A 12,689-nucleotide genomic window follows, 5' to 3' on the forward strand; every position below is an offset into this window, starting at 1 on the left:
AAAAAAAAACAGAGTAAAGCAGGATTTGTGTCTGTTTACATTTCTGGTCCTTAGTGTTCTTCTCTTCCACACTTACTCACACTTTCCATCTTTTCCTGCAGTGCCATCTCCGTCTGCCTGTCACTTCCTTCTTCAATCCACCCACCCTCCTGTCTTCTTTCCTCCCCCATTCTTCAACTTTTCCATCCCTCCATTCCCCTCTTTCCTCTCTTCACCTTCTTTCAACTTCCCCGTTAAAGTCACAGAAATAGTGAGAGTTTCACGGGGAACACACTTCCTGCGTTGCGTGAACACATACACATACCACGCGTGTGTATTCATACCGGCTGCGTCTCTGCTGCATTTCTGCTGCCAGCTCTCTCTACATAGTTTGCAAGCTCCTCCAGTGTGGAGTTCTTGTCATTTTGAATCAATTTATTCATTTTTGATGGTAAATGTCACTGAAGTGCAACTGTCTCCACATGCAGCTGCTAAAATGGTTAAAAAATATATTCAGATTTTTTCATATCTGTGTCATATTCAGATTCAGCCTTGACATAGACAACTATAGGGGAAGGTGTTAGTTTTGTGTAGTGTTGCTAGTATGATGGCATTATGACATCAGCAGGTCTTTTCTCTGTCTACGCCCATGTTGAGTGTGAAAAATAGACGATATGCTGAATCTCTAGATCATGTCATGCAGCCAGTGTGTCTGGCTAACACGTTAACATGAGCACCGAAACTAAAACCAAGATTTTCCACAGACGCGATGCACACACAACGCATTCAGTGTGTTCCTGGCCTTGGCTGACAAGATTGTTGCCACTCTCGTATCTGTCCATTAAATATGAGCCATAAAATAGTTATCTTAGTGTAGCATGTCCAAAGGTAACATAGGTGACAAAATCCACCTACTAGGACATCTAAAGCTCCCTAATGTATATTGTACAATATACAGAGTTAAGCTAGCTGTTTCTTCCTGATCGAGGTCTTTATTCTACAAGATAACAGCCCCTGTCAGTGGTGCAGTACAGACATGTGAGTGATATAGATCTTCTCATTTAACTCAGCAAAAAAACAAAAACATTAAACTTATTTCCCAAAATATTGAACTATAACTTTAAGTTCCTTTTCCCCCTTACAAGAAGAAATCCTTTCTTAAAGAGTAACCTGCTTTCTGTACTCCCACTAATCTCCTTTCTTTCCGTTCTTATTATCTGCTTCCCTAATTTACCATCTTCCACCCTTACCCTGAGTCATTCCTTTTCCCATGCTCCCTCTTCAATTTGACATGGTCATCCCCCTCATATCCCTCTCATCCCACACTCCCATTTATCTGTCTTATCCCTCCATTCCTCCTTCCCACTCTCATCCCAACACCTCTCCCTTTGCCTTCCACCTTCGCTTCCTCCCATTGCCTCTTTGACTTCGTTCCTCCTGTCCTTTTGAGAGAGGCCAAATCCAATATCCTTCACACTCCCACTTTTCCCACCCGCTCTTTTCAGTTTTGGCATCCAGCATTTTATCCTCTTCATGCACCACACTCCCTCTGCTTCCCCTCACTTCATTTCTCGCTCACTTGCCTTGAATCGGAGATGTATAGCTGTCATCTTGTCTCTTTTTTTATTTATCTCTCAATCTCCTCCATCATTGTGGATGTCAAGATGGAGTAGAATATTATCTTTACCTCCCTGCCTGTTTGTCATATTTCTTTGTCTATCTCCTCATCACTTATGACCACAACAAGCCGCCTTCCTCTCCTCACTGCTTCTTCTATCTTTCTCTCCCTCTCTCCCCCTTTTAGTTCTGGGCACACAGCCACCCCCTTCTCCCTTGCTAACGACCTCTGAGTGAAACGACTGAAAATGATATGCAATTACTACTCAGCCTTCATGGTCTAGATGTGTGTGTGTGTACGCAAATTTGACAGATTGAGACGGCGTTTGTGTGCTTGCTGCTGAATGTGAATGTATGTGCATGCTGGACCTTCAGATAATATGTATTTATATCCTCAGGTTCTATTGAGTACTAGGCTAATGTACTTTCCATGTACTGTGATAATAAGTGTCCAGGGAGGGTAGGTCGTGCATATCTGTGGGAGCACGTCTGTGTAAGTGGGCATCATCATGAGTGCTTTCTTAGGTATTTGTGTATGCATATACATTTTTATGAACATATTTGAGAGTTAATGGAAAAAAGCATTTGTGTGTGTGTGTGTGTGTGTGTGTGTGTGTGTGTGTGTGTGTGTGTGTGTGTGTGTGTGTGTGCGCACCCGCAGGTGCTCACCCCTCTGTAACAGGTCAGCACATTATACATCCTCTGCTCTGATCTCCTCGACCCTTGCAATCTAACCTCCTGCATAAGTCAGGGCGGACAAGATAATTCATTTTAATAGAATTACATATTAATGAAACCTTCATTGCACTCTTGACTCTGGAGATGACCTGCAGTAATTCTATGATGATCCTCCTTTAAAGGGGAATTTAAATTTTTGCTTTGAAATGCATATCCACCCTTAACTTATATGGAAGCGTACTGCCTCTTTTGATCAATAGGTTGGGGAATTTTTTTTTTTTTTTTTTCCCTTGTAATTTTAGTGCCAGGATTCAAACATTTTGGTTCAGGTGTTATTGCTGGTGAAGTTTGCACAAGCTTAAAAAAATAAAAATAATAAAAAGCTGGTTAGCAGGCAAGCTTCAGTAGAAGAAAAGAAGCGATAGAAATATGAGCAAAGCAAATGTTCAACTGGCAGTCTAGAAGATTTCAGTCCTGGTTGATTTGGCGACACCTGTAGTTACTGGTGCTAATAATTCTGGGGGCAGCAAAACAAATTATAGTTATAGTTGTAAAGAAGTCCAGCAATAATTTGCCCTTTTCCATCATTTTGTGATCAACTGTGATCTGATTTGATGCTGCACACAGCATGACATTGGAGGCAGCTCTTTCATCCAACAGCTCACTGTGGCTGCTCCTTCTTGTTCCATTACTCCCTGCAATATTTCAAAATGATCCACTGTCAAAATGTTATTTTGTAGAAGCTTGTCTTAATGAACAAGTGCTAAGCTCATTGACAAATGTGTTGCATTTCCTGTGACTTCATAATAAAAGTCAACTTGTGTTTGCTTTTAATGTGAAGCTACAGCAGTAGGAAATGTTGGGTTCGGATTAACAGCAACTTCATACAGCATTTTTTTGGCAAAGTCACCACAGACACCCAGTTTGTAATAATGCAAATAAATAAATATTGCAATACTAACATAAGTAGACCATAGGCTCAATCACCATTGTGTTACCTTATTCAGCGATAGATAGTAACTTAACATGCATTTATTGAAATGAAAATCTTAGAGATTACCATTTTAACACTGGCGGTGGAAAACACTGCCAGTGTTAAAGTGACAGCTCTTGGCTAGTTAAATTTGATAAATTTAATTAATAATTTAATAATAAACTGGTAAGTAAACCAATTCTAATTGGATATGTAGCAGTACTTACAAATAGCTCCTTTAAGGATGTGCCAAAGGTGCCATAAGATTTGATAACTTCCTTTTTTTTTTCTTTCATTGTGTGTTTTTATAAACCTTTGTACGTTGTCAAACATCAGAATAAAATTAAATATGCAGTAAACCATGTAAAAAACAAAACAAACAATAATGTTAAAACTGTATGCTAATGGCAGCTAATGACATGACAGCTCATGGTTGCTAGATGCCATAGTATCATGAAAGACTTTCCAGTTTGTTAATTCTCCAGGTACGAAACTGTAAATATACTTAAAACAATGCTATGTTCTTTTTCTGTTTGTGAAGTATGCGGAAGATAAAGAAAACTGTAATGAGTGACATTATAATCTCCATGATACTAGCAAAAAACAAATGTGTCATAAAACTGTGGCCTGAAGTGTGGCATCGACAGACGATTGGCACATCTTCCTTTAAAAAGCCACAGGACACCAACACAGATGATACTAAATCAACCACAATCCCTATATTCCATCTATACATGTGTAGGTTTTATGGTTTATAATATGATATAACATAGCCAAGCCTCACTCACATTTATAGTTCTGAGTGTCTTTAAAAATAGTACAGGCTTCATTGTCTTTGATGGTAATATTTAACACTATCTAACATGCCATGTTTAATAATAATAATATGTTATGATTGAGCCAGTTAGTGTTGTTATCCTGCAACCAAATGCTCTGTCAAGTTTGAGTATGTTAAGATTTATCTTTAGCTCAGATAAAACATTTGCATCAGAGGATAAACAGTATGTTCATGACATTGACCTGGACTTTAGATGAAAGGGTATTCATCATCTTTGAAGCTACTTGGTGGGAGACATGCTCAGTTCTATTGGAGTTTAGTCTTCTGCCAACACCATGAGAGCTGATGTGGTATCCTTAAAGTGGGGTTTACTGCAGAAGTGTACAATGTGATTTTATTTCACCACAGCCTGTCTCTAAAATATAAGGCCAACTTAAGGATGACATTTAAACATTCATCTTATGAAGTGCCACTAGAAAAAGTGTGTTTAGCCATATAACAAGAAGTATAGGGTAGGGTGCAGAGGGATATGCATCTACTTTATGCTCTTCACTGTATGTTTTCAGTTTCTGCAGTCTCCATGGTGATACAGTATATTTATGTCTGTCAGACAGGGAAGATTTTTCACTGCTTATCCCAAAAACTACCTCTCAGGTGCATCTATAAAATGTAACTAAAATAGAACTTACAGGAATGTGGCCAGTGCAGGACTATAAATAATTTGGGCCTCCATTTGATTCTGCAATGTAAAACATGTATACCTTAGCTTGTTGGTGATCTGTGATTTCATCAGAGAGCAAATGTAAGATATTTACAAGCATACCAGAACCTCAAGTGAGGTGTTGCCCAGACAGGACGGCCAAATGCAAAATAATGTTCTTGGCTGTGAGGAAGAACAGATTCTGTGAGGAGACATATCTTCTATGACACTTGTGGGGATTCCCATTTTTCCTTTAGATTGCCAGAGATCAAATATAAACCTGGCAGCTATTCAGAAGCTGTAAGCAAGGCAAAGGCACAACTGGCAAGCAGTCAGAGATGCCAGGCAGGAAGATAGACATGCAATATTGGCCCTGGAATCTTAAAGATTTATATATTCTTCAGCATTGTCAGAAATAAAGAATAAGTTCACACCTTTCACACATCAGAACCTCGAAGCGATGCCCTACTAGGACACATTGAAAATGGTGAAGGCAAAGGATAGATACAATATTTAGTTTGACATTTGTTTTTTGTTTTTTTTACGAAAATGCAAAGTGATGGTTGGGATGGATACACAGATATAGATGATGTAAATGCATAAATATTATTTAAGTAAGGGAAAGTAACTTGTTAAACATTCAGAAACAAAGCTAAGATTTGCCACAGAGTGTATTTTCATGACTTCCTGGGGCTCCCAGTATAGCAGAAAAAGGAGGCATGATTTTCCATTTGGTTTGCTGTAATGTGATCATTTACTAATTTGCTAAGTGTGCACTGCTAAACCCCAACATCAGCTGTAATGACAAGGGCCTTAAGGCAGGTCCTGCACTCTTACCTAATATAATGTTGAGGCTCAGCACTGTAGAGGGGCTCTGAGTCTAAATCTAGTTTTAAGACCTTATTATTAAAGTTTATATTATGCTTACACACTGCTTATTCCTAAATAAATTCCTATTTAATCAAATTTCCACCAACTAATTGACACAGAGCAAACCTTGGGTCAGATTGTGTTGTGGCTCAGGAGTACTTCTCGGTCATGGGGCTCTAGGCAAAAATATAATTAAACTGCCACGCGTAGTCTGCTGTGTGCTCGGTGCTTGATGGGTACTTACATGACAGGGTACATGCACAATATGCAGTGAGTTGGAGCAAGTGGGGGTCAACAACTTTCAGATTGGATTCGTGAATAAGCAAGTGGAACAACTTTAGTTAAAATGAGGTTTTAGGCATGGATAAATACAGAAGTTGATTAAATTAAAACTCCATTTACAGTAGAAAACTTTGCAATGCGTCAGGAATGTGTGGTACTTCAATAATGAGTATTATTCTGTTTCTCTGTGTCCCTGTCTCATAATCCATTTGATAGTGTGGAATTATATTTATCACAGTTTTTGTACACAGGGAACATTTATAGATCTTTGAATTACAAACAAAATGAAAAATACCCTTAAAATAACCTTATTGGAACCATTTTACAGGCTATAATATATTATATACACTTTATTATATCAGATGCTAGAGCCAAAATAGTTTTCTGTATGTTTGTCTTTACCTTTACATCACCAAGTTGTCCCCATGGTTATCATTTTTATGAGTATGCATGAATAAGAACTCCAAACAATAAAATGTCCTAGTTTACCTCTCTAGACAAAAATGCTTCTCTCTGTTTCATTTATGATTTATTCCTTTTAGTTTTATTCTAACCCCTATATCCTGTTTCAGCAAGATGCTTATAATAAGCCTTTTATTTTTGGCTTTTATAGATTTCTTTGATAACTGCTTATATCATAAAAGGTTGAGCAGACACAATCAATTTTTCAATTTCAACTTACTTTTTTGATATGACATGTAAATGTATCTGTGTTGCCAAAGCACATAAATGAAAGTGGTAGATAAAGAAAGCTTTTAATGGTTTACTACTTTTGGAAAAACATTTGAAGTTAATGTATCAGTGTTTTGGAGGCAGTGAATACAGACGAGTTCCAAACCTTTTGTATTCATTATTTTATATAATGACTCCTTTGAATTTGCACCTCAGTTTCCAGACTAATTGGTTATTCACATGGTAATGTATGTGGAAGTGTGGAACGATAAACTAAGCCAATATTGACACATGGCCATTATTCAATTAAGAACTTTATCAGATCACACTGTTCAGCTAACTACATTATTCCCAGTCATTTTGTCTTATCAAATTCTCATCCCCACTCATGATATTTATGCTATTTTTTTGTATTTGTATATATTATACTCTGCCTCAGTACAGATGTTTCAGGTCAATCCTCCTCACTGCCACTGGTTAATCCTCTGTGCTCTCCAACACAGCCAGAGTTTGTATTTATTGTCATCACACAAGGCCGTCCATTCACTTATTTAATTTGCTGAAGGCATATCGCCTTTACCGTGGTTCTGTGTAGTTGGGCCTTACTGTGGAACTTGCTAATGGTACAAGAGGCTTTTATTCTATAACTGGCTGCACTTGGGGACAAATGTTGCTGCAGGCTCTTTAATTTGTTTGAGTGAAATTAGTATACAATAAATTTCATAAACCCTCGAGGGTCCTCATTCAATCAGTGTTTCCTTATGTTTTTAAAGTGGAAGAATTATGTGAGGAAAACAGTCAAAAACATACAAAAAAAAAAACTAGGGCAAACTTGGTTTATATAAAAACAGCCTGTGCATAGACACCAAATATTTGACTCTTGACTCAGAAAATGTTCAGTTATCTCGTTTGTTGCTAAAATATGTTTATCTGCATAATATGAAAGGACTTCCAGCTCTGTGAATAGGCAGCCACTAGAACACACTAATATGTCATGTTATATGTTAGTGTTTTTCAATTTGGATACTTGTCTTTTAATCGCTGTTTTTCTGTAGCATCACTTTTCATGAATATGCAAATAGAGAAGTGATTTGGTATTCTTTATCATTGCGTTTGTTTCAGCCTGAATTTGCAGGAGTGGATGAGTAAACGAGGGAATGAAAATGATAGATTATTTGAGCTGAAACCTACAAGCAGTTACTTTAATCTGAAATATTTAAGTCTTAAACATTTCACACAACATAGTGGGACAGGAAAAACATTTCTTTTCATATGCAGTGTCTTTTAAAGGGCTGTAGTCCTGAGAAGCTGGAGCCCATGAAGACTAGTTACTATTCTGAGTCTGGTAACAAATTGGTGTCCTATTTAAACAAAGTACTGGGAAACAGATTCATCATCATCAGTGATAAAGTGACTCATATTGTCTCATCATTTTATAATTTAAGGACACAAGCGTAGCTGTCTAATTTCAAAAATACCAACATATTCATGAAACAGTATTAAAAACATGACATTAGCGCCAATCCAAGGTATCAAGAGTGGATCTGCTTCTTCCACCAACACATTTCACACCAGGCTGATGCATAATTGTCCTTCTGTTTGGCCAGAATGCGGATACCAGCTAATTGAGACATTAACGAGATGGAAGCCAAGACGGTGTCCAAAATCTAGGCTTGCTTGTTAATGTGTGTGCCTTCTGTGTCTCATTCACACTACAAGGCAGAGAGGCTTCCCAGTTATCTGAGTGTGTTTATGTTTGGCACAGGGTGGGGTGCAGGGACACAGCCATCATCCCCACCTACTGTGTCCGTTTACTGCTTCATTTAATATGTGTCCAGAAAACAACAAAGAAAAAATACTTTAATACATTTTGGCTATGCATTATACCGTGCAAGGTCCTGAAGCTCAACTCAGTAAGTGTCATTTGAGCTTTACATTTAAATAAATGCGTTCAGATGAGGCAGAATTTAAGGGATACAACACATGGAAATGTAAGAAAATAAATTCTCTCTGTCCCTCTCAGATTTAAATTCCTTCTAATAATAATTACTGAATAAACATTTGCATAATATATTTTTATTTTTGTGTGTGGGAGCTTATGTAGATATGAAATGCATGTAGATATGTGTGAATGTGTATGTTAGAACGGTGGTGACAGAATGACAGTGATTTTATATTTATTTATTTTTTCCTTTTTCATAGATCAGGTTTTTTGGATAGCTGTTGCATTGCTACAATGCAACAGTTATTTAAAATGATTTTTGTCATGGCGTTTATAGTTGTCACTATGAAATACCAGAGATGTACTGGTTTCATCTGAATGAGCCAGAGGTTGGAATGGAAAGGAACTTATTAGTTGAGTCGAATTCGCATTGTACTGACTTATCGTGAAGCTGTTAATTAGTCACAAAAGTGCTCAAAACTCATGCTGGACATCTTTGCAACCATGTATAAACTATCTGCTCATGTGAAACAAAAAAGTTACTCTTTAAGATCATATAACAGTGATCTGGTTGCCTTTGACTTGGTGCTTCTACATGTTCCATGACCTTAGAATACCTTCTAATCTCTAAAAAGTGATATTGCTAATTTATCAGTTTGGTTTGAATATATAAAACTTGCTTTCCTACTTACTTCCTCAGGAGCCATTGTTTCAGCAATATCAAATTATAACTCAGGTTTCTTTTGTTTTAATCCAATTTGTTTTTGCTATTAAGAGGCATCCATGAGGAGTTGTTTTCTTTTCATACATTACAGATTAATTTGCCTAAATGGGAGGTGCTGGAAAAATCCTCACATCCACTGAAACGCCACATCCTCCCCATCTTGATTTGAGACCAAGAATAGCTAAAGATGTTTATATTGAATAAATAGCTTCACTGTTCTTAAAATGTGGTTGAATGTTCTCCAAGTTGACATCAAGGGAGATTCAGATCTATTCACAACATGTTAACAGCTTCAATCGATGTATTCACCTCATCGCCTCTCTCTCTCCTTTCAGTGTGGACCTGGTGCATGCCCAGCTGCATGTTTGTGAGGGCCGCAGCCTGCCAGACCTGGGCCTCAAACAAGACAAGATCAGGGTGAATGGCTGTGCTATCCAGTGCAGAGTGACAACCGAAGACCCAGCCAGAGGCTTCCAGCCAGACACCGGCAGGATTGAGGTAGGCTCTATCTTAAAATAATAAACATTTTAAAGTAGTTTTCAAGTGATTTCTGATCAAAGGGGAGCAGAAAGACCACTTGTCGTAATCAAGCCCTGGTACCTTATACAATTACTCCTTGTCCTGCCCAACATGTGGCCCATCCCATTTGGGTTTAAAAGTCATAGCTTTACATCCAACACAAAAAATATGAATTTGAATGTGCAGAGCTGAAGGCAAATGCACTAAAAAGCCAACTTCCAGTAACCCACACAACAACAACAAACCCCCCCCCCAGCAAAACAGTAAAAACAGCAACCAACCAAATAAGGGGCATTTTTTCTAATTTCCCAGGTTTTCTCTAAATAACTGGCTGTACCATAGCTACTCTACGGATGTAGGCTATACGTATAAACCTGCTAATGAGTGCCTATTTTGGGCATCATTCTCCTCCCTTTCTGCTTCCCCTGCCTGTTACCATTTTCAAAATCCCCTTCGCTACGGGAAAAAACTACCTCCAAGCAACCTACAAGCTGAAAACCACAAATTTTGATTGGGATTTGGATCGTGCAATCACACAGTCGACATACATCTCTGCTGTCTGTTGCTGATAGTACTCAACCCCCCCATGTGCAGAAGTTTCCCTCTGACACTATTTTGCAGGGGTACTGTTGCTGCATCCTGGGCTTAGCACAGCCTAAGATGATTGTGATTGGTTTAAAGAAATGCAAAGTTGCCAGGGCATTTTTCCTCTTTAGCAGAATGATAATGAGTGCAGCCACACAATTCTCCAGTCCTGACACAGCGCTGTGGAGATACGTTCGGCTATGTGAAATTAGCAACAACTCTGGCGTTGGGCATCATCCATGTTTTGTATCTTCTTAAACAACACATCATGTGGTTCCCAGTAAAAAGAACCACAGAAAACTGAATCAAACTCATTTTCTTTAGCTTTGTGATGGCACCTTGAAAACATTCATAGCAGATTCTTCTCCTACACTGACATACTGTCCATTTTCAACATTGAGTGGTAAATTGCCAGATCCCCGCTAGCACATTAAGCTCTTTGCTTCTAAGATTTTTTTATACAACATAATTGAAATGTATGCAGTTTCACTTTAGTTCATGTGTCATATAAAAAGCTTACAAAGCAACATGGCGTCACATCCACATGTCAAATGTAGGGTACATTTGATGTTTAGGTTTGTGAATGCACCATACCATTAGCTTTTAAGAGATCATGTTTTATATTATGATATAGCATTACCAAACATACATAAAGTGTTTATCCTCAGTGGCATCTGTAGTACAAGCGCCTGTTTCATATTACAAGCAGTCCCATAATTCAGTGATGATAACAAGCTTTGCTTTTATGGAACTTTCTGCTAATCAGAGATAATAGAATGTCTTCATCCAAGTGTGTGTGCATACACTGTATGTGACACATGTGCACACAGTCACAGCTGCAGAGATCACCCAGGGCTTGAATCATAGTCTGTCACACTGATTCATAAAGTGGCTTCTATTGCTGCAATTTGCTGCAAAAACATAGACTGCCATATGGGGTCTATGAGTGGGATGACATGAATTCCCTCTGTGCATGTGTATTCCTGCATGACTGAATGAATGCATGTTCATCTTCATCTCTCTCTCTCTCTCTCTCTCTCTCTCTCTCTCTCTCTCTCTCTCTCTCTCTCTCTCTCTCTCTCTCTCTCTCTCTCTCTCTCTCTCTATATATATATATAAAATGAGTTTTGTTTATAAATGTTTATAGATGCTTTCTGTGTGTGTCTTCAGCATTTTTTTGTACATACTTGGTGTGGCTCTGAGTATTGACCGTATCCATGTGCCTTTTTTGAGTGGACCAGTGATTTTCCTTGGCAGTGTTCACACATGAGAAGACACATAGGTCACTATAAGAGTACTTTATGTATCCAACCACAGGCATGTATCCTGTATATCTACACACCATATATGCCATTGCTCTTTGTGTCTCTGCAAATCTCTCTCTAACTGATGAGGTCTGATCCCTGGATGCTTTTCGCTGTCAGGTCCTTTTGCCCTTCACCCGATACTGTACACTCACCCACCCACCCACCCCTCTACTCTATTTTCTCTCTCCCATGCTTTATTCTCTGCCTTTCTTTAATGTGTTTCTTTTTGCCCATTCTCTGTTAGCTTTTATGGCCTGTAACAGTGTCACAAAGCGCTTTACAAATAATTAAATTGGTAATGAAAGCCAGCTTGAATCAAAAAAACATAGCAGACCAGAATTAAAACAAGGTGTTTAAAAAGAATAAAACAGCTACTTACCAGAATAAAAACAAATCACGCCATTTGTAAAAGATAATGTTAAGTGATAATGGTGATTTTGACCTCAGCTGAGCACAGTGCTTAAAGTGCCTTGGGGGCCCAATGACTATGGCTGGGTTATGTTTGGTTTGTAGCCTAGATTCTACTAAATGTGGGAGGAATCTGCTTGAGGGAATAAAATGGAATTAATTCCTTCAACAGTGCAGAAAAGCTAAAAAAAAAAACAAATAATGTAGTGTGACATGCACAGTTTCCTTCAGTAAGGTGTCAGAAATCTACAGTTCAGAAGTGCACAGGAGTAGACGGGGGGAAGCTGATCACTGTTATGATAATATTGTCTGCATGTCAAATTTTACAGTAATTTTTGAAACTATAAATTCCTGGAGACTGTCTGTTTTTCTCCTTCCAGCTTTTCATGAATGCTGTGAATAAAATAGTGCCAATGCCGCCTGGTGGCTTAACAAAGTGATTTTTGACTCGTTGGATGTGATTGAATTCGATTTGCACCAGTGGCTTTCCAATCAAACAAATCATCTGTCTCCTGGTTCTGAGTGAGCGGGAGAAATAAATTGTTGTGTTGTGCACACAGATTTATTTCAATTGAATTTGACTCTGTTAATTTATCTCCCAGGGGCAGTTGTTTTTAGTCTATTAACAGTTTGTGTAGCTGAATAATCAGACCAA

General features: G+C 38.2%; 1 protein-coding gene across 1 annotated transcript in view; it reads left to right on the forward strand.

Moving 5' to 3' along the window:
* The window catches only part of pcxb (pyruvate carboxylase b), a 284,512-nt gene that overhangs the window by 76,445 nt on the left and 195,378 nt on the right, over positions 1-12,689 (forward strand). The window contains exon 11 of the mRNA XM_023404085.2: positions 9,551-9,713. Within this exon, the coding sequence (XP_023259853.1) occupies positions 9,551-9,713 (163 nt within the window). The remainder of the gene's footprint in view (positions 1-9,550; positions 9,714-12,689) is intronic.

This window comes from Seriola lalandi, unplaced genomic scaffold (assembly GCF_002814215.2).
Source record: "Seriola lalandi dorsalis isolate HSWRI2012SDOR001 ecotype SW California unplaced genomic scaffold, Sedor1 jcf7180002054216, whole genome shotgun sequence".
NCBI lineage: Eukaryota > Metazoa > Chordata > Actinopteri > Carangiformes > Carangidae > Seriola > Seriola lalandi.